The following is a 20,513-nucleotide window of genomic DNA, read 5'->3' as shown; positions in this document are numbered from 1 at the left end:
CGAGGCCACCCTGAAACTACAAAGTAAGAAGAGAAGAAAAATGACATCAAGAAGTTGTTGTCAGGCTCTTTGACTTTTCTGTAAGCATGAAATATTTCTTATTGGAAAAAAAAAAAAAAAAAAACAACTGCCCCCAACAAATGGAGAAGGCGATAATAGACCTGGGTTTCAACTGTTTTCTGCAGCTTATCGAGAGAGCAACTGAGCAGGTTCCTTAATTTCTCGAAGCTTCCTTGTCTCTAAGAGAACACAGTGTCCTGTGACCCAGGCACATGAAGAGAGACGAGGCAGGTAACCGTGCTCTACGAAGGGCAAGGTGGGCCGGACCTAGCAGAGCAGGCCTGTAACCCCAGGCACTCAGGAGACTGAGGCAAAAGGGCTACGAACTCAGGGTTCGCCCAGGCTGCCAAGTCAAGTCAAACCCAGCGTGAGAAACTTAGAAAACACAGACAGGGCTGGGGACGCGGATCGGTAGCACAATGCTTGTCCAGTACGCGTGAGAGCCTAGGTTCCGGCTGGGGAGATGGCTCAGTGTTTAAGGGTGCTTGCTTGCAAAGCCTGTCCGCCAGGACTCACTTCCCCAGTGCCCACGTAAACTCTGCAGTCTCAGGGTGGCCTCGAACTCACTGCCACGCTCCCGCCTCTGCCCAGCTGCAGGGAGCGCGTTATTTCCAGGAAGGAAACCGCGCGCAACCCCGGGGCGGGCGGACGGCCGTGGCTGCGGCGCTGGGCGCCTCCCGGAAGCGCCGGAGTGCGGGCGGCCGGCTAACGGCTCGGGCGCGCGGGGCGGCCCGCAGGAGGGTACGAGGAGCGCCCGCCCGCCCGCCACCCTCCGTTACGTGGCCCAGTGACCCCGGCGCGCGGCGACCGCCAGTAACCCCGCCCCGCCCCGCCCCGCCCGACTCTCGCCTGCTCCCGGCTCAGCCAATGGCCAGGCGGCGGGCCAGCCGGCGGACGCCGGGCGCGAGCGACTCCTCCCCCGGCACCGGGCACGGAGCGAGTCGCGCGGCCGCCTCGCCCCGCGCCCGGGCTGCGCCAATCGCCGCGCGCCCCCGCGCCCCGCGCCCCGCGCCCGCCGGAGTCACCTCTGCCTGCGCGGCGCCGCGGCCCGCCCTCTTCCTACCTTGCCGCGCGAAGCCCCGCCCCCCGCCCGGCTCCACCAATCGCCGCGCGAGCCTGGCGGCGCTGGGCGGGCCCGCAGCCAATGCGCACGCCGGGGGCGGGCCCCGGGCCGGAATTGGGGGTGAAGCCACCGCGCCGTGCCCACATTCGGGGCGCGCGGAGCTGGGGGGTCCCCGGGGGGCGCCCGCAGTTAAGATGGCGTCCGCGGCGGCGGCGGCGGGGGCGGCGGCGGGGGCCGCGGGGCCGCTGCGGCCGGGCCTGGAGGAGCTGAGCCTGAGCAAGTTGGCGACGTCCCTGGGCGCGTCGGAGCAGGCGCTGCGGCTCATCATCTCCATCTTCCTGGGTAAGGACCCTCCTGCCCGCCGCTCCTCCCCGCGGGGTCCCGGCACCCCGGGGCGGGACCTCGCTCTCCGCCGGCTGGGAGGTGGGGCCGGGGTGTTCGCGATGCGGAGGTCGCTCGGGAAACCCGCCGGGCAGCTATGGAGGGCAGGACCGAAGTCGTGCCCGAGTGTGGGGGCGCTGTGCCCGGAAACCTCGTCACCTCCGTCCCGGTGCCCGGCGCTGCCCTCGGGCCGCCCCCCCGTCCGGAGGTGTGGGCGCCCCACGACCTGCCGTGCGGGTCGCTCGGAGTTCCACGCTGGCCATGTGTATTGCTATCTGTTACTAACCGCCCCACACATGCGCGCTGCCTGTCGCCAGCGTAGCCCTCTAAAACTTGATTATTTTATAGCCCTCCGGTCCGACTCAGCCCACATGCCGTATTTCCACATTATGAGAGTCGAGTTTGTGCATGGCCATTTTATATTACGCTTTCATCTCCCTTTCTTCTTTAATACCTCTTGGAATATTTTCTTATATTGCCTCCCCCCGCCCTTAGCCATCCACCTGTCACTTAACCAGGAATATCTTTTCAGTACTGAGCTTGCAAACGGAATAACAAGACCCTTAAAAACTCCGAGCTGTTCCAAGTATCTTTTACCTGTATGGTTCAAACGATATAGTGTGTCTAAATTTATATCACAAATGGCTATGTTATAACTGGTTTGTAGGCTTTTCTTTAAAAAAAAAAAAAAAAAGCATCCTTAAGGCGTTTTTTTTAGCATCTTTATTGACTTTTCCCCGTAGGGTCTCACTCTAGCCCAGGTTGACCTGGAACTCACTATGTAGTCTCAGACTTGCCTCGAACTCATGGCAATCCTACCTCTGCCTCCCAAGGTTGGGACTGTAGGCATGCCTGTACGCCTGGCTATTGGGAAGTTTTCATATATGAACACATTGAAAATTGGTCGTATTGTTTTTAGTACAAAGAGGCAGTATGGTATGACGAAAAAGAGTGTGGACTTTGTAGGTAAAGGAACACGACCCACCTTTCATGGTGGGGGGGAGTTGGCTAGGCAATCCATTTAACCTCTCTGCTCCAATTTTCTTACGTATGAGATGAGGGCAAAGCTGCCTGCCACCTAGTATTGCTATGAAACCTATAGGAATTGATAGGGTAAAAATCAGAGATTAAATTAGATTGGGTAAAAGAGATTTTGAGTGATTAGAAGTTTTTATGAAGGCTGGAAAAGTTGAGCTTGGGAGAGTAAGGTTAGGGAAAATTAAGCAGGCGCTAAAGGGAGATTAAAAAGAAGAGGACTGGTCCAAAAGCAGGGGACTAGAGATCCTAACGGCAAGAAGTTCAAGGTAAACCAGGCATTTAATTCTCAGCATTAAGGAGGCTGAGACAGGAGGATTACTTCGAGTTAAAAGCCAGCCTGGAACATACATAGCAAGTTCCAGGCCAGCCTAAGCTACAGTGTGAAACCTTGATTTGAAAAAAAAAGAAGAAGTTTGAGGTAGGATGGGCAGGTGTGGAAAGGCTTAAATGCCACAAAGAAGCTTGGACGTTATCCAGTAGTCAGAAGAGATGTGACATACAATATCTTCAAAGGGTGTTAACCCAATCTAGTTAATGGGAGAAGCTTTAATTCATATTTAAACAACTTAAGCTAATATCATTATTATTTGCCTATTACATATCAGACCAAAATGGTCTTTCTTTATTTCAATAAAGGTTATATTCTTACCTCCTTGGTAGAATCAAAATACTTTAGAGGTGGACGGGGTTGCACAGTTTGCTGGGTGTCACTGTGACATGAACCAAACTTAACAGCACCAAGTTAGAGTTGTTTACACCATGCCAGCTTTGAGCTTCCTACACTTTGAACCTTGCTTCTGACCCACTTATTTGTGGGAACTGGAATTGGCAGTTACAGTGTTTATACTCCTTAGTTAGGAGGCCCTCTTGATTTCTCAACTATAAATTGAGACTGTAATACATGTGGAGACAAATTATAAGAGGCAACCTGTTAAATGGAACTGGGGCTGGAATTCAGGGCTTGGAATTTGTCGTTTGTGGGCTTATATAATCAGATCCTGCTTGCACATTCCTGGTGGTACTGCTGTGTCTTGCCAGGAGCATGCAAGCCAGGATGTAGTGCTCTTTCTCTCTGACCCTTCTTCCCTCACCTTCTGCCGTTACTGCCAGCCGTCAAAGTCTCAGCACTGGGTGTGGTGTGTCGGCCACACGCCTGAGCCCCACTTGCCCATTGTGCCATTCCCATGCCCTCTTCCTCTCTTACATATACTGTTTCCTTTGGTAATTTATGGGGTTTCCCATTTCCAGATCAGCTTTGGGCTTCATACTGGTTTTGCCCCCCTCCTTCCTTTCCAGTGCTGCAGATTGAACTCAAGGCTTCAGTCTGGGACGGCAAGTGCTCTGCCACTACTGAGCTCCTCCTTAGCCTGTGTCTTGTTCTTTATGCAGACAGGTGTGACTGTAGGCGAAGGTCACATGCATACACATCAGTCTGAATCAGAAGGTTGGCACATACATGAAAGAGTAAACTTTGCTTGTTCATAGTTTCCTTAGGTAGATACCAGCGCTTGTTCCTATTATAGCCTAGAAGTCAATAGACGCCAATCAGGAGGCCTGCTTTTACAAACCTATAATTTCTAGCACATGTGAGGTGGAAGCAGGAAAAGCAGGAGTTCAAGACCAGCCTATGCTCTGCGAGACCCTTTCTCAACCAGAAGCCTTTCAGCAATCTGAAACCCATTTCTCTCAGAAAATTGTTACTGACGGAAATCCAGAATGATTTCTGATTTACTTCCTACTGATTAGGGATCAATTTCGGTTAAAAGTACCTCTTGAGGGAAGAGTTAGGGGCACCATTCACTTTTGTGTTGCTGTTTGAGATAGAGTCTCATGAAGCCCAGGCTGTCCTGAACTCACTCTGTAGCCCAGGCTGGTCTTGAACTCATGGCAATCTACCTGCCTTAGCCTCCCTGCCAAATGGTAGGGTTACAGGCATGAGCCGTCACACTCAGCACATTCACATGTTTTCTTATCTTTGTGTACGTGACGTGTGTGTGTGTGTGTGTGTGTGTTCGTATGGGTATGATGTGTATCCATGTTAATATGTGAGTGCAGGTATGTGTGCATGCCACATGTGTCTGGAGGTCCGAGGACAACCTCAGAACTTTGGGTGTTGGCCCTCAGCCTGTTCACTGATGCATATTCTAGGCTAGCTGGCCTCTGTTTGGAATTCGGCCTCCACCTGTATCTCACCCTCAGACGCCCACCACTGCCCCTGGCTTTTTGCGGGTTCTGCTCAGACAGGCCATCAGGCTTGCACAGTAAGTATGTTAACCCAGTGAGATTCTCCCCGCCCATTATTCACATTGGATAGTCTCATGCTGACTTCTTAACACTTTTCCTACTCAAGTTCTGCATGTTGACCTTGGGGTGGGCGCAGAGCATTGAAGCGGTAGCTTTCAAATTTTTCAGAATTTTTTATTGTTTTGAGATAGGTTCTCACTCTAGCCCAAGCTGACCTTTTTCACTCTGTAGGCCAGGCTAGCTTATATTTTACATTGGGACCCAGGGCACAAAAAAGTGTATGTATATTCACATATGTATTTGAAGCAAGTTTCAGGAAGGATTGTTGGCTCTTATTATATTGTTCATATTATCTGTGACATACTGCTTTGATTTCATGACTCATTAATGTTACCAACAGCAGTCTGAAAAGTCCTGACTCAAGAGGCTATATTTTGTATTGGGGTGAGCCCAGGTTCATGCATGCCAGGCTCTACCACTGGGCTGCAGCCTCAGCTCCTCGTAATGTTTTTCCTCGTAATTTTTATATTCAGTATTAAAACTTTGAGAAAAGTTTTTTTTTTTTTTTGTAGAACCAGAACAGCTCTAGTAAAAGGTGTGTGTATGTGTATGTGTGTATGTGCGTGCGTGTGAGTGCATTTGTGTTAAGTGTAATTGCGAGCTTGCAGGATGGTGAACATGAATTTTGCAGGGGAAATGTCTTTCCTTCAACAGCTTGGGTCCTACACTCCTTAATATGAACTATTTTACTTTAAACAATTTCACTAGAATGTACCTGCTGTGGAAAGCTATTCTTGGCCCCGAAGGCAGGCGCCTGGGGCAGTATGAGTGACCGAGAGCCTTGCCCTCAAAGGCGTCTGGACTGGGAGGGGCGAGGGATGGGGGTGCGGTCAGTACACTAATAGCCCCAATAAAAGGCTGAAACCTACCTAAGTGCTGTGACAGGCACAAAGCCTTAGGAGGGTTCCTCAGCATGAACTTTGGATGTTGAATAAGGGCGCTTCTAGGGGCTGAGGTGGCAAGACAGGAAGAGAGTGAGCACTCAGGAGGCCGATGTGGGAGGACCCCCAGCCTGGGCTGCAGAGTGAAACTCTGTTAAAAAAACAGAGAATTTAGCTGGGCATGGTGCTGCACGCCTTTAACCTCAGCACTCAGGAGACAGAGGTAGGAGGATTGCCGTGAGATCAAGGCCACCCTAAGACTCCATAGTGAATTCCAGGTCAGCCTGGGCTAGAGTGAGACCCTGCCTCAAAAAAAAAGGGAAAGAAAACAATTCTATGTTGCTTGATTTTTGAATGGGTAATAATGTGACTAGAGTTATAGTTAGGAAGATAATACAACGTAAGATGATTGGAAAAGAAGGAAGGAAACTTTAAAGGACGGTGTTCTAGGTGGGATGTCCTAGTGACTTGCGTACAAGGCAGCCACACTGAGAGGAGAATAAGGGGATCTTGTGAGATGGGGGGGGGTTACAGAATTGTTTGCAAGGTAAACACGTAGATCCGCACAGGTGCCCATACCAGAACCCAGACTCAACTTTGCCCCCCTGCAACTCACTTGTCACCCCCCTGCTACAGCCCACACACCAGTCACCAAGTTCTTTGACACACCTCCAGGTTGTGTATCAAACTCATCTTTTTCTTCACCACAACCACAGCCACCTGTCATCCCCCAGTCACCCTCCTGACCATGTCTAGTTCTCTTCGCCCTCAGCCTGCTCCCAAAGCAGCCTGAGCGACCCGTCCTGAACCTCCTGCTCAGAGCCCTTCCACGGCTTGCCTGCTGCTTGAGCCTTGTTTCGCACAGCCTGTAGCCATGTGGCCTTTGGTCAGTTCCTCAGAGACGGCACATGCCCTTCCTGACTCGGAACCCAGGTGCACCCTGACCCTGAGGCCCACAGAGACCTGTGCTCAGCTGCTCACCTGGCCGACTCCTTTTCACCTTTAGTTCTCAGCTCAATTGGCACTTCCCGTGCGAGGTCTTTCCTGACTCTCTAAGTTATATTCCTTGTCATACTTTCTCCTGCTGACTGGTTTCCTTCAAGTATTTATTACAGCAAGTGTATGTGACAGTTTGTAGATGAGATCAGAAGCCATGTAAGTTTTGTCCACCATAGTGTGCCTAAAATTTAACACAGTATTTGACTTAAAGAAAAACTCCATAAATGTAAGTATTGAATTGGTAAATGTATGAATGAACGACTTGGGAACAGACTGACTGAGAAACAAAACAGCGTGAGGCATGGTGTTGCTCCCTGTAGTCTCAGCAGTACTCAGGATTGTGAGTTCTTGGCCAGCCTAGATCACGTAACAAGATCCCAAAACAACAAGCTACGTACAAACTTGGTGGTGGAGCCGCACTTGCCCAAGACCTCAGGCAGTCCCCAGCACTGGGAGTGGGGAAGAGACTTCACCTTTCTGCCTGAACAGCCTGGCTCAGAGGTGAAGGATCAGACGTTGTTCAGTGACCCGCCAGGTAGTGGTCAGGTTTGAGTGTACTTGAGTTTCCAAGGAAATTGTAAAGTGTGTGTGTGTGTGTGTGTGAATAAAGTTTTATTTGAACACAGCCTCCTCTGGCCACTGCATTGCCTGTGGATGTGATTGTCCTTCTAGAGCAGATTCAAGCTTTTTTTTATTTTATTGACAACTTCCATGATTGTAAACATTATCCCCACCACCACCACTTTGCATTGCCTGTGGACGTGATTGTCCTTCTAGAGCAGATTCAAGCTTTTTTTTATTTTATTGACAACTTCTATGGTTGTAAACATTATCCCCCCCCCCACTTTCCCTTTTTAAAATCTGATCTTGAACAAAGGAAACAAGTTGGGCTATAGATGTAGGTTTGGGTGGCTGGAGATGTGGCTCTGATCATGATTCCATTGAGATGGGGAGGAACAGGCAGAAGCACAGAAATTAAATCTCCCTGATGTCCCTTTCTCTTCACCCTGTTTGATAGCTGTTGGTGTCCAGAGCCAGAGCTGGCCAAATGGAGCAGGTGGTCACTGCCTGGTCTGAGTGTTCTCTGGGCTTGGCCATGACTATAGCTTAGTTGTCATGGTGAACAAAATTACAGTTGGGGTTAAAAAAAATTACAGTTGGGAGTAAGAATCCATTCCTCATAGGTTCAAAATTAGTATCCCTAATATCAGTGACCTTTAAACTAAATCAAAGCAGATCCTACAGTTTAGTTGCCTTTATACCAAAGACACAAATGGCCCTTCAAGAAAAATCCATTATTCAGTACAGAATCTTTTTTTGAGGTAGCGCTGAAATCACCATGTAAAGAAGCCAAAGCTAAAATAGATGGAAATTAAAGTTAAATCACTGGCGTGGTATGGTGGCGCATGCTTTAATCCCAGCACTCGGGAGGCAGAGGTAGAATAATCACCATTAATTCAAAGCCAGCCTGAGACTACGTAGTAAATTCCTTCAGGTCATCCTAGGCTAGAGTGAGACCCTACCTAAAAAAAAAAAAAATCACCATAACTAAAAACATGGAATTTGTGACCATAATACAAAATAAGGTTCAAAGATTCTACTACTATAAAATAGAGGCTTGTCCTTAGTGACTTCTTTTTAAAAAACATTTATTTGCAAGACAGAGAATATGTGCACACCAAGACCTCCTGCCTCTGCAGAGAAACTCCAGACACATGCGCCATTTTGTGCCTGTGGCTCTAAGTGGGCACTGGGGAATCAAGCTTGGACCAGCAGGCTTTGCAAGCAAGTGCCTTCAACTGCTGGGCCATCTCCCCAGTCCCGTTGGCCCTAGTGACTTTCAAGGGCCCTAATTCTAAAAATGTAGCTATATTGCTCTGTGGCTGTGGATTTTGTTTTCCGAAGTAGGGTCTACTCTAGCCCAGGCTGGCATAGAATTCATGATGTTGTCTCAGGGTGGCCTCAAATTTAGGCCACCTTCCTACCTTAGCTGGTATTAAAGGTGTGTGCCATCACACTTGGCCTGATTTCAGATTTTATGCTAATTCACAGCCACAGATTTGTTCATTATCAGCTTCTGGTTTAGGAATTTTTTGTTTTTATGAGACATAGTCTCATGTAGTCCAGGCTAGCCTCTAATTCACTGTGTAGCTGAGAATGACCTTGAAATCCTGATCCCCACACCTTCATCTCCTGAGTGCTGGGGTTATAGTCATGAACCCCTACACCTGGCTCCAGCTGTCTTTTTTGATACCTGCACAGAACATCATGTGTTGAATTTTATTCCAACTTTATTGTCAAACAAAACCATTTCTTTGCATAGGCATGTGTAAGTTAGGGCTGTGAGATGACGTGTACACAAGAAAAGTAGACACTGGCCTTAAAGCATGCCTGGGCAGTCATGGGAACTCGTTTCAGCCATTCAGTCGGGCAGCCCACGGCAGTGCTGCTTGGGGCTGATTAGGTTTGCTTTGCTTTGATTTTGCGTGTAGTAATCAAGATGAAAAGGGAGCTTTTTAGTTGCAAAGAAGAATAAGCATATCAGTGGAGATCGGGATCAAAGACCCGAGCAATAGCAAGCAGTCCCTCTGACTACACTGGGACGTCCCCCAGAGCGTACCAGGAACAGCCTGACAGACTTCGGGGTGGCAGCTGCAGAATAAGGTGGTCACCTGTGACTGCTTCAGAGACCCAAGAACAGGTTCAAGTTCTAGATCAACGTGTACTAGCCATCCGCTTCATGGTTCCAAAGGCCAGCTTTACTAAGAACTGAGACACTACCTGCACGAGAACAGCATAAAAGAAGGGGGAAAATGACATCAAAATAGAAGAGAGTCTAGCTGGAAAGAGGAAGGGTTCAGGAGGGAGAAATGGGTGAATGGCAGGAAGGGATTATGGTCATGTGATAACGTCTGTACATATGAAAGTTCTCAATAAAAGGTTTAAAAAAGAATTGAGAGCCAGATGTGGTGGCGCACACCTTTAATCCCAGTGCTTGGGAGGCAGAGGTAGGAGGATCACTGTGAGTTCCAGGCCACCCTGAGATGACATAGTGAATTCCAGGTCAGCCTGAGCTAGAGTGAGACCCTACCTCAAAAAAAAAAAAAAAAAAAAAAAAAGAATTGAGGCTAAGAGTTAAGTGATCTAGTAGATAATTTTTAGAATTATAATTTATTTTGTTTTGCACATATGTGTGTTTCAGAGCCTCTTGCTACCACCACTTCCTTTTTTGTGTGTGTGTGTATTTTGTGGTAGGGTTTTGCTCTAGCCCAGGCTGGCCTGGAATTCACTATGTAGTCTCATGGTAGTCTTAAACTCACAGTGATCCTCCTGAGTGCTGGGATTAAAGCCAGGCATCACCACACCTAGCTTTCTTTATGTTTTTTGTTTTTTGGGGTTTTTCTTTTTCTTTTTTTAAATAAGGACTCAGTGGTAGACCAGACTAGAAAGCATCTCACAATGTATAGCCCCAGACTGGCCTAGAACTAGCAATCCTCTTGCCTCAGCTTCACCTAACTTATAACGTACGGACGTACATACGTACGTGTGTGGGGGGTTCATGAATATCAAAGCTTGTTTGTGTTTTAAACTTAGTCTGCAGTTAGAATGAGACATTCAAATTACTTGAAAATATTATGTGCCCTAAAGCTAAGGAACAGGACTGCATTGTAAGCAGTTCTCCCCTTCCTTTGGCTTTCACATTCTTTCTGCCATCTCTTCTGGGAAGCTAAGGCAGAAGATCAAATCCAGTTTGGCTACGTAATGAATTCCAGTCTAGCCTGAGCTATATAACAAGGAAGGTAAAGAGACAGCGGTGGAGGAAAAGTGTTGGCAAAGGTGTGGGGAACTTGGGCTGGTGATACCCTACTAGCAGGAATGTAAAATGCTGCAGTCACTGTAGAAAAGTTTGACAGTCTCTCAAAAGGTTCAACAACTACCATATAACCTGGCAACTCCATTCCTAGAGCTAGACCCCAGAACACTGAAAGTACCTGTTCACTCAAAACCGAAGCAGTGTTAATAGCTAAAAAGTGTGAACAGGTCTGGAGAGATAGCACAGCACTTAAGGAACTTGCTTGCAGAGCCTCGTAGCTGGGTTTTGATTCCCCAGCACCCACGTAAAGCCAGATGCACAAACTGGCACATATGTCTGGAGTTTGTTTGCAGTGGCAAGAGGCCCTGGTGTACCCATTCTCATTCTTTTTTTTCTCTGTGCTTGCAAACAACTAAATAAATTCTTATTTATTTATGTGAGAGAACGAGGAGAGAGAAAGAGTATGGCATGCCACAGCCTCCTACTGCTACAAACGAATTCCAGACACACGTACCACTTTATATATCTGACTTTATATGGGCACCGGGGAGTTGAACCCAGGCAATTAAGCACTGCAAATAAGCACCTTAACTACTGTGCCATCTCTCCGGCCCCAATAAAGTTATTTTGTTTTATTTTGAAGTAAGGTCTCACTCTAGCTTAGGCTGACCTAGAATTTACTGTGTATTCTCATAGTGGCCTTGAACTCTTGGTGATCTCTGCTTCCCAAGTACTGGGATTAAAGGCATGTACCACCACACTCAGCAAATTTTAGTTTGTTTGTTTTTTTATTTATTTGCACAGAGAGAGAGAATGGGTACACCAGGGCCTCTAACCACTGCAAACGAATTCCAGATACTTGTACCAGTTTGTGCATCAGGCTTTAGATGGGTACCCGGGAATCGAACCCAGATCGTTAGGCATTGCAGGCAAGTGCCTTAACCACTGAACCATCTCTCCAGCCCATTAATTTTTTTTTTTTTTCGTCGTTTTTTTCGAGGTAGGGTCTCACTCTAGCTCAGACTGACCTGGAATCCACTATGTAGTCTCAGGGTGACCTCAGACTCACGGCGATCCTCCTACCTTTGCCTCCCAAGGGCTGGGATTAAAGGCAAGCACCACCACGCCCAGCCCATTAATTACTTTTTAAAGTGGAATTAATCCTACTACCCCCAGCTGATGAGTTAACATCACATTCCACATATTGGAATATTATTCAGCCATAAGAAAAAAATTGAGTATTGATAAGTACTATAACAGAGATAAATTTTGCAACCACACTGATTTTTAAAAGCCCCAAATGGCTACATATTACTTAATTCCATTTCTATAAAATGCTCAGGACAAGCAGATTCGTGAAGACAGGGAACAGTGTTTTCCGGGGCCTGATGGGAGGGTGGGTCGGAAGTGACGGCTGTGAGAAGCGGCGTCTGGAGGGGATCGTGGAAGTGTTGCCTGTGTTGCAGGTCATGAGGAGGATGCGGAGTATTGTGACGCCAGCAAAGACCACTGAACTAGACACGCTCAAAAAGAAGGGACCTGGGACTACGGAGTGAAAAAAAATCAAAAAAGAAAAGGGGCAGGGCCTGTGTATACAGATCAGGAGGAAAAACATGCTTTGAGTTCACTTAATCTTAGAATGAACAGGAAGATCAGAAAGATATGAGGGGACTTAAGTACCTAGTTAAAGGTTGATTTGGGGTTAATGTTAATGACAAAAGAGGCTTGCCTACACTCCGAGATTTTCCTTCCTGACTGTGTACCAAAGTCCAGACGAGTTTTCATTCTGCCACTGAGCTTCAGATTTGCTTCTGAGCTGCTGCCCACATCCCAGCTGGCTTTCCGGGGAGTCACAGCCCTGGCAGAGACTTCTCAGCCTGCCCCCCACCCAGGGCCTGGGGCAGCCACTGGCCACCAGGATCCTTCCATCATTGACCCTGCCGGGCCAGGCCATGTCCCACTATGTCCCACTGAGCTAATTCTGGGAGGGCCTGGTCTCTGAAGACCTTGGTGAAGTCCATGCCCGTGAGACTTCAGGATACCAGCAAAGTGTTCGGGCCTATGCCTGGTTTCATTATGAATTTTTATTTTTTATTTATTTATTTTTGGTTTTCTGAGGTAGCGTGTCACTCTAGCTCAGGCTGACCTGGAACTCACCATCTAGTTTCACATGCACACGCTACACACACATACACACGCGCGCGCACATCTAGTTAGGGGGCTTGGAGAGATGGTTCAGCAGGTAAAGCGCTTGCCTGCAAAGCCTAAGGACTCGGGTTCATTCCCCAGGACCCACATAAAGCCAGATGTTCAAGGTGGCTCATGCATCTGGAGTTCATTTGCAGTGGCTAGAGGCCCTGGTGTGCCAATTCTCATTCGCTCTCTCTCTCCATATATATATGCCTCTTTCACTCTCTCAAATAAATAGATTTAAAAATTTTTAATTTCTCAAAACCAGTTAGGTCTGGGAAGATGGTTAGTGGTAAGCAAGATGCACAAGAAGACACAAGCATCTGGAGTTCACTTGCAGTTGCAAGAGGCCCCGGTGCACCTGTTCTGTTTTTTCCTCTTTCTCTCTTGCAAATAAATACAACAGAGCATTTTTAACTTTTTCTTGTTTTTTTGAGGTAGGATCTTGCTGTAGCCCAGGCTGGGCTGGACTTCATTATGTAGTCACAGAATGGCCTCAAACTCACTGTGATCCTCCTACCTCTGCCTCCCGAATGCTAGGAATAAAGGCGTGTGCCTCCACACCTGGCTAACAAAACATTTTAAAGATTTATTTATTTATGTATTTATTTGTTTGTTTATTTGAGAGAGAATGAGAGCAGGTGCTCCAGGACCTCCTACCACTGCAAACGAACTCCGGATACATGCACCACTTTGTACATCTGGCTTTATGTGGGTCCTGGGGAATCGAACCCAGACTGTCAGGTGCTTTTGCAAGCAAGTGCCTTTAACTGCTGAATCATCTGTCAGCCCATAATAAAACTTTTTTTTTTTTTAAGTTAAAAAGCCAGATGTAGGCTGGAGAGGTTGATCAATGGTTAAGGCACTTGCAGAGGCTGAAGGTCCTAGCATGCCCATTCTCTGTCTATCTCTCTGTGCTTGCAAATAAATGAATTGATTATTTAATAAGCCAGGTGTAATTGTACCTGCCTGTAATCCCAGCACCCAGGAGGCTGGAGTATGAGGAAGATCACGAAGAGTTCAAGGCTAACATGGACTACGTAGGGAATTCATGGCCAGTCTGGATGATATAGTAAGACCCAGTCTCAAGGAAACAAAGTAAAGGGGTTGGAAAGTTGGTTCCATAGTTAAAAGTGCTTGTTGTGCAAGCATGAGGACCTGAGTTTGATCCTCAGCACTCAAGAAGCTGGGTGTGGGCTGGAGAGATCAAGGTGCTTGCCTGCAAAGCCAAAGGACCCAGGTTCAATTCCCCAGGACCCACGTAAGCCAGCTGCACAAGGTGGTGCATATGGCTGAAGTTTGTTTGCAGTGACTAGAGGCCCTGATGCATCCTCTCCCTCTTGCCCTCTCTCTCTTCCCCCCTCCCTCCACTTTTCTGTCTCTCAAATAAATAAATATTTAAAAGAAGAAAGAAAGAAAAGAAGATGGGCTTGCCATACTCACCTGCAATCCCATTGCTGTGTGGGTGGAGATAGGATTGTTGGGGCTCTGGTCAGCCAGTCCAACCAAAAAAAAAAACAGCACAAGTTCTAGGTTCAGTGAGAGACTATCAAGAAAATAAGGTGATTTGAGGGGAAAGGGGAATTTGAAAGAAAGAAAATAAGGTGAAAGAATGACAGAAGAGGACCCGATGTTTTCCTCTGACCTGCACATGCATGTTCACAGGTACACACACCTGCATACATGCACCACACACTACACACAAAAAAGGAAGTGAGGGAGGGAGGGCCAGGCATAGTGGCTCACGCCTTGGGAGGCAAAGGTAAGAGGATTGTTGTGAGTTTGAGGCCAGCCTAGGACTACAAATTGAGTTCCAGGTCAGCCTGGGCTAGAGTGAGACCCTACCTTGAAAAAAACAAAAAGAAAAAAAAAGTTTTTAATAAGGGAGGTTGGAGAGATGGTTCAGTGGATAAGATACATCCCACAAAGCCTAAGGAACCACATAAAGCCAGGTACACAAAGTGGCATATGCATCTGGAATCTGCAGTGACTAGAGGCCTTGGTTTGCCCATTCTCTCTCTCTCTTCCTTTCCTTGCAAATGAATAAATAAAATATTCTTTTAAAATAAAACAAGGGAAGCCGGGCGTGTTGGCGCACCATACAGTAGAGGCAGAGGGAGTTGAGTTTATTAGATTAACATACAGGAGAACATCTAAGTTTAGCATTAAAGTGAAGTGGTTTCATTTAAGACTGGCTCCCTCTGTGCTGCCAGCCTGTCCTTGAACTTCTGAGCTTCCAGAGTAGTTGGTACTGTAGACCTGTGTCACTACACCCAGCTTAAATGTTTTTAAGATGGGCAGATAAGCAAGTACAAAGCGGATGTGCAGGGCCTCTGAACAGGGCCGGAGGAGAGAATGTTATCTAGAAACCAGAGAGGAGCAGGCTGCAGCTTTAGAAGAGCACAGTTCGAAATGATAACGCCCAAGCGCTAAGGCATGTGGCAAGAATGAAGTCAGGTCATGTGGCTTCTCACCGGGGCCCACTGCTGTTAACCTCAGAATGCCAGCTATCGCCTTTGGGCCTCAGTTTCTTCTGTCTAATGAAGGGGTTGGGCAGATGATTTCTAAGGTTTCTACAGCTCGAGGAATGTGCACTCATGGATAACCAGCATATGACTCAGCCGCAGACACACTGGGTTGCTGGAGTGGAGTTGGTACCTGTTTCTGTTATCAGCAGGGCTTAGTCTGCTGGTGAGCAGAGTGAACCTGTTCTGAACAAACTCCAAAGGTGAGCTACGTATACCCTGACAGGCATGGCCTACAAGTGCTCTTCCAGCAGTCAGAGTGGATCTGTAATTAATTATCAACATTCAGTGCCTAGTGGGACCACCTGTGACTTAAATACACTGTCGGGCACAGCTTAGCTCAGCTCTGCCCATTCTGTCCATCCCATGTCTGTCAGTTCTCCCGCATAAGGAATGTCCAGTGCTCAAACACTACAAGGGAGAAAAGTTGAATGACAAATCTTCAAAGTAGAAATAGCAGTATAAAATATTTGACCAAACTACAAAGAAACATTTGAAAGCAATCCATCTCTCCGCTGACAAGTCAACCAGCACTTCATCTCAGCCTCCTGAGCACCATCCATCCACTGAGCGCGTTGCTACTAATTTTTGTTGTATTGTTTGGCGTGTCTCTGTGATGCTGACTCATCATGTGGTATATGCTAGGCAAGGACTGCGCCACTGAGCTCTGCCCATTGCTAGTGGTGGCTGTTATTCCAAAGAGAATAAGGAAGTGGTAATAAAGACAATAAAGGAAGTTTTTAGTCTAAGACTGGTATAAGAATTCAGGGAGAACTGGGCATAGTGGCGCACGCCCTTTAATCCCAGCACTCAGGAGGCAGAGGCTGAGAGTTCGAGGCCACCCTGAGACTACATAGTGAATTCCAGGTCAGCCTGAGCTAGAGTGAGACCCTGCCTTGAAAAAAAAAACAAATTCAAGGAATGGGTACCAAAGGGGAGGGGAAAATATCTCAAGAGAAGGGAAGGACATCTTCCCCAAAATATGGGGGAAAGATACTTTAGTTTTGGGTTTTGGTTCTTGAGATAATGTCTCGAACTTGTAAAGTAGCCAAGGCTGTCCTTGAACTTGATCCCTTGCCTCCACTTCCATAGTACTGGGATTACAGGTATTTGCCACCTTAAATGTACACTACCAAGACAGTACATTGCAAGTAGAGGTGGGCATGATGGTACATACCTTTTCCCTTCTCTTCTCTCCTCTTTTCTTTGAGAGAAAGAGAAAGAATAGGAGTGCCAGGCCTCGAGCCGCTGCAAGTGCGCTCAGATGCGTGTGCCACCGTGAGTTGCACACCTTTAATCCCAACAGCAGGAGGGCAAGGCAGGACCACAGCTGTTCAAAAATAAAATGAGATGCAGGCAAAGTGTCAGGAGTTCAAGGCCAAACTGGGCTCCCTGAGACCACAAAAGAAAGAAAGAAGAGAGAGTGGGAGGGAGGAGAGGAGAGAGGAAAGGAAGGGGGGAAGAAAGGGAAAGAAGGAAGAAAGGAAGGAGGGGAAATAGAAAGAAAGAAGAATGAAAGGAAGGAAGGACAGGGGAGGAAAAGAAAAAAAAAGAAAGAAAAACTTCTAGTAAAATAGATGTACCACATTTGCCCTGCAGCTTCCATCAGCTGCCCTGCTTGCGTGCTTCGTGTTTAAACTGACAGGTGTACATGTCAGTGAAGTTTAAAATACAGTTAGACTGGAGAAATGGCTTAGCAGTTAAAGTGTTTGCCTGCAAAGCCTAACAACCTGAGTTTGACTCCCGAGTACCCATGTAAAGCCAGATGCATAAAGTGGTGCATGCCTCTGAAATTCATCTGTAGTGGCTAGAGGCCCTGGTGCACCCATTCTCTCTGCCTGCCTCTCCCCTCCCTCCCTTCCTCCCTCCCTCTCTCTCCCCCCCTTGCAAATAAGTAAAATGTTTTTAAACAATAAATAAAATAAAATAATAATCTGACACTGCCTATGCAACACTAACTTCTATAGAAAGAAGGAGGCTCCCTAACTGAGGACTTGGTCCATTTGTTTTCAGTTCCCTTTCAGAGAGACAGATGGGACGTGGGTGAGTGACTCCCTGGGTGCGGGCCATGTTTTCTTTAAGCCCCCAGCCCTGTTAAGCATCTCCTACACTGCCATTGTGCCCAAGCAGTGGCCTGTTACACACTGTACTGGAAAGAACTGCATCTGTCCCCCACCAACACCCACACTGCTCTTGCTTTGGTTCCAGTCTCAGGGAAGAACCAGGTTTCCTCCCCTGGTCAGAGTAAATCCTCCTCCCATAGCGTGGCTACACTTGTTCTGCTCTACTTATCTATTTCTGTGAAACACGCAGGAGTAGAAGTCTGCCTAGAAATGCTTTCATTTCCTCGATGCCAAACGTCTTAAAGGGACAACCGTGTCTCTGTCTGTCTCTGTCTCTCTCTCTCACGGTAGGGTCTCACTCTAGCCCAGACTGACCTGGAATTTACTATGTAGTCCCAGGCTGGCCTTGAATTCTTGGTGATCCTCCTACCTCTGCCTACCAAGTGCTAGGATTAAAGGTGTGCACCACCATGCCCAGTGGGACAGCCTTTTTATATACAGTCTACATTTCTGCCTTGTCCCTTAGCTGGCCAGCGCCTCCCGGTTCCCTTGCCCATCATACTGCTAGTAGGTCATTGTGAAATACATTCTTCTTGTTCTGCTTTGTTTTTTTTTTTTGTTTGTTTGTTTGTTTTGTTTTGTTTTGTTTTTCGAGGCAGGGTCTCACTCTGGCTCAGGCTGACCTGGAATTCACTATGTAGTCTCAGGGTGGCCTCGAACTCACGGCGATCCTACCTCTGCCTCCCGAGTTCTTCTGCTTTGTAATACTTGATGATATTAACCACCTCCCCCCCTTATCACATAGATGTTTTCTAGTTTATCTCGTTTTCTTGTCTGTTTGTTTGTTTTCTGTCTCTTTGCTTCCAATTCCCTTAGTTAAGGTGGCCCACACTCCACCTTGTCAGCCCTTATCTGTCTCTGGGCAGATCTTTCTTCCTGATTTCTGCTGTCACCAGCAACACCACTAGAGCCAGCCAATCCTGGGGCGCCTGTCAGTGGCACCACTTTCTCCCTAACCACCAAGTCATGAGGTTGAGATAAGTGGTCTCACTGGGTCAAGTGCCTGGCGCTGCCCAGGCTGCAGAGGGCTCAAGAGCCTGGTGAGGGCCAAGGAAACCAACCACGGGGCTTTAGCTTCCATCTGTACCTTTTTCTAAAATGCCGTGGGGCTTTTCCTTTTCTACCTTTCTCAGAGTTACCCTTTTAAAATGGACAGGAGAGATGGCTCAGCAGTTACGGCGCTTGCCTGCAAAGCCTAACGACCTGGGTTCAGTTCCCCAGCACCCACATAAAGGCAGACGCACAGTGGAGCCTGCCCCTAGAGTTTGCAGTGCCTAGGAGCCCTGGTGTGCCCATTCTCTCTCCCTCTCTCTGTCCCTCTCTTTGCAAATAAATAATTTAAAAAAGGGAAAGGGCAAGGTTGAGGATATAGCTCAGTGTTAAGAGTGCATCCCAGCACTTGGGAGGCAGAGGTAGGAGGAGCGCCATGAGTGAGTTCAAGGCCACCCTGAGACTGCATAGTGAATTCCTGGTCGGCCTGAGCTAGAGTAAGGACCTACCTCAAAAAAAAAAAAACGATTTCCAGAGCATGGAAGGGTGGTTTTACTAAAAACGACCTGAAAAAAAGCAAAAAGTTGTGTCCTTGCAAACCAGGGACAAAGGAGATGGTACCTCTCTCTCTCTCCTCAAATAAGTAAATATTTTAGGCAGGCATAGCACTCCCAGCACATGGAGGCAGAGGTAGCAGGATCACTGTGAGCTTGAGGCCAGCCTGAGACTAGATAGTAAGTTCCAGGTTCAGCCTGGGCTAGAAAGTCTACCTAGGAAAAACAAAAAGAAACAAATATTCTTTTTTTTCTCAATTTTTTTTATTTTTTTAATTTTTTTTGTTTATTTTAATTTATTTATTTGAGAGTGACAGACAGAGAGAGAAAGAGGCAGATAGAGAGAGAGAGAGAGAGAGAGAGAAAATGGGCGCACCAGGGCCTCCAGCCACTGCGAATGAACTCCAGACGTGTGTGCCCCCTTGTGCATCTGGCTAACGTGGGTCCTGGGGAATCGAGCCTCGAACCGGGGTCCTTAGGCTTCACAGGCAAGCACTTAACCGCTAAGCCATCTCTCCAGCCCTTTTCTCTCAATTTTTATTAACATTTTCCATGATTATAAAAAATATCTCATGGTAATACTCTCCCTCCCCCCCCCCCACTTTGCCCTTTGAGATTACATTATCCATCATATCCCCTCCCCATCTCAATCATTCTACTTACATATATACGATACCAACCTATTAAATACCCTCCTCCCTTCCTTTCTCTTCTCTTTATATCTCCTTTTTAACTTACTGGCCTCTGCTACTGACTTTTTCTCTTCTCACGCAGAAGCCCAATCATCTGCAGCTAGGATCCACATATGAGGAAGAACATGTGGCGCTTGGCTTTCTGGGTGGGCTTAGAAACAAATATTCTTTAAAACAGGCTTGTTTAGGGTGCTTGCCTGCTCTCTTTCAGCCTGACCTCTGGGCAGATTAATAGCTCAGGGTCAGCTGATGACACACAGGGTGGGGATGAGATAAATAGCTCAGGTGGAGCTGGAGCCAGGTGTGAGGCTTGAGTGATGGATTCCATTTTGACTTTTTTGTTTTGTTTTGTTTTGTTTTGTTTTGTTTTGTTTTTTGAGGTAGGGTGTCAATGTAGTCCAGGCTTCACTATGTAGTCTCAGGGTGGCCTCAAACTGACAGCATCCTCCTACTACCTAGTGCTGGGACTAAAGGTGTGCGCCACCACGCCCGGCTTTTTTTTTTTTTTTTAGTGATCTACTGAAGCAGGAGCGTCATCCAAAACAGTGGCTTCTTGGGAGGGTTAGGGGAGTGGCCAGTTAAGATGTCATCTTGCTTCGTAGCCCAGGCTGACTGTTGAACTCAAGATCTCTCTTCCTTTTCTGGCCAGTCCCTGTAATTTTTTTCAGTACCAGGTATGGTTAGACTCGTGGCCTCTGCCGTGCAAGGCAGACAGTCTGAACTGAGCTACTGCACTCTCCCCAGCTACTCTGTAATTTTGGGTTTGTTATTTTTTTTTTGTAATATTTTGTTTATTTTACTGAGAGAAAATGGGCATGCCAGGGCCTCCAGTCACTGTAAATGAACTCCAGACATATGTGCCACCTTGTACATCTGGCTTTGTGGGTACTGGGGAATTG

At 47.3% G+C, this 20,513-nt stretch overlaps 1 protein-coding gene across 1 annotated transcript in view; it reads left to right on the top strand.

Moving 5' to 3' along the window:
- The window catches only part of Lpcat3 (lysophosphatidylcholine acyltransferase 3), a 50,255-nt gene that overhangs the window by 10,001 nt on the left and 19,741 nt on the right, over positions 1-20,513 (top strand). Inside the window, exon 2 of the mRNA XM_045139805.1 lies at positions 676-1,465. Coding sequence (XP_044995740.1) covers positions 676-1,465 — 790 coding nt within the window. The remainder of the gene's footprint in view (positions 1-675; positions 1,466-20,513) is intronic.

Source organism: Jaculus jaculus, chromosome 23, assembly GCF_020740685.1.
Source record: "Jaculus jaculus isolate mJacJac1 chromosome 23, mJacJac1.mat.Y.cur, whole genome shotgun sequence".
NCBI classification, from domain to species: domain Eukaryota; kingdom Metazoa; phylum Chordata; class Mammalia; order Rodentia; family Dipodidae; genus Jaculus; species Jaculus jaculus.
The sequence above is the reverse complement of the archived record's forward strand: the minus strand, read 5'-3'. Positions and strand labels throughout refer to the sequence as shown.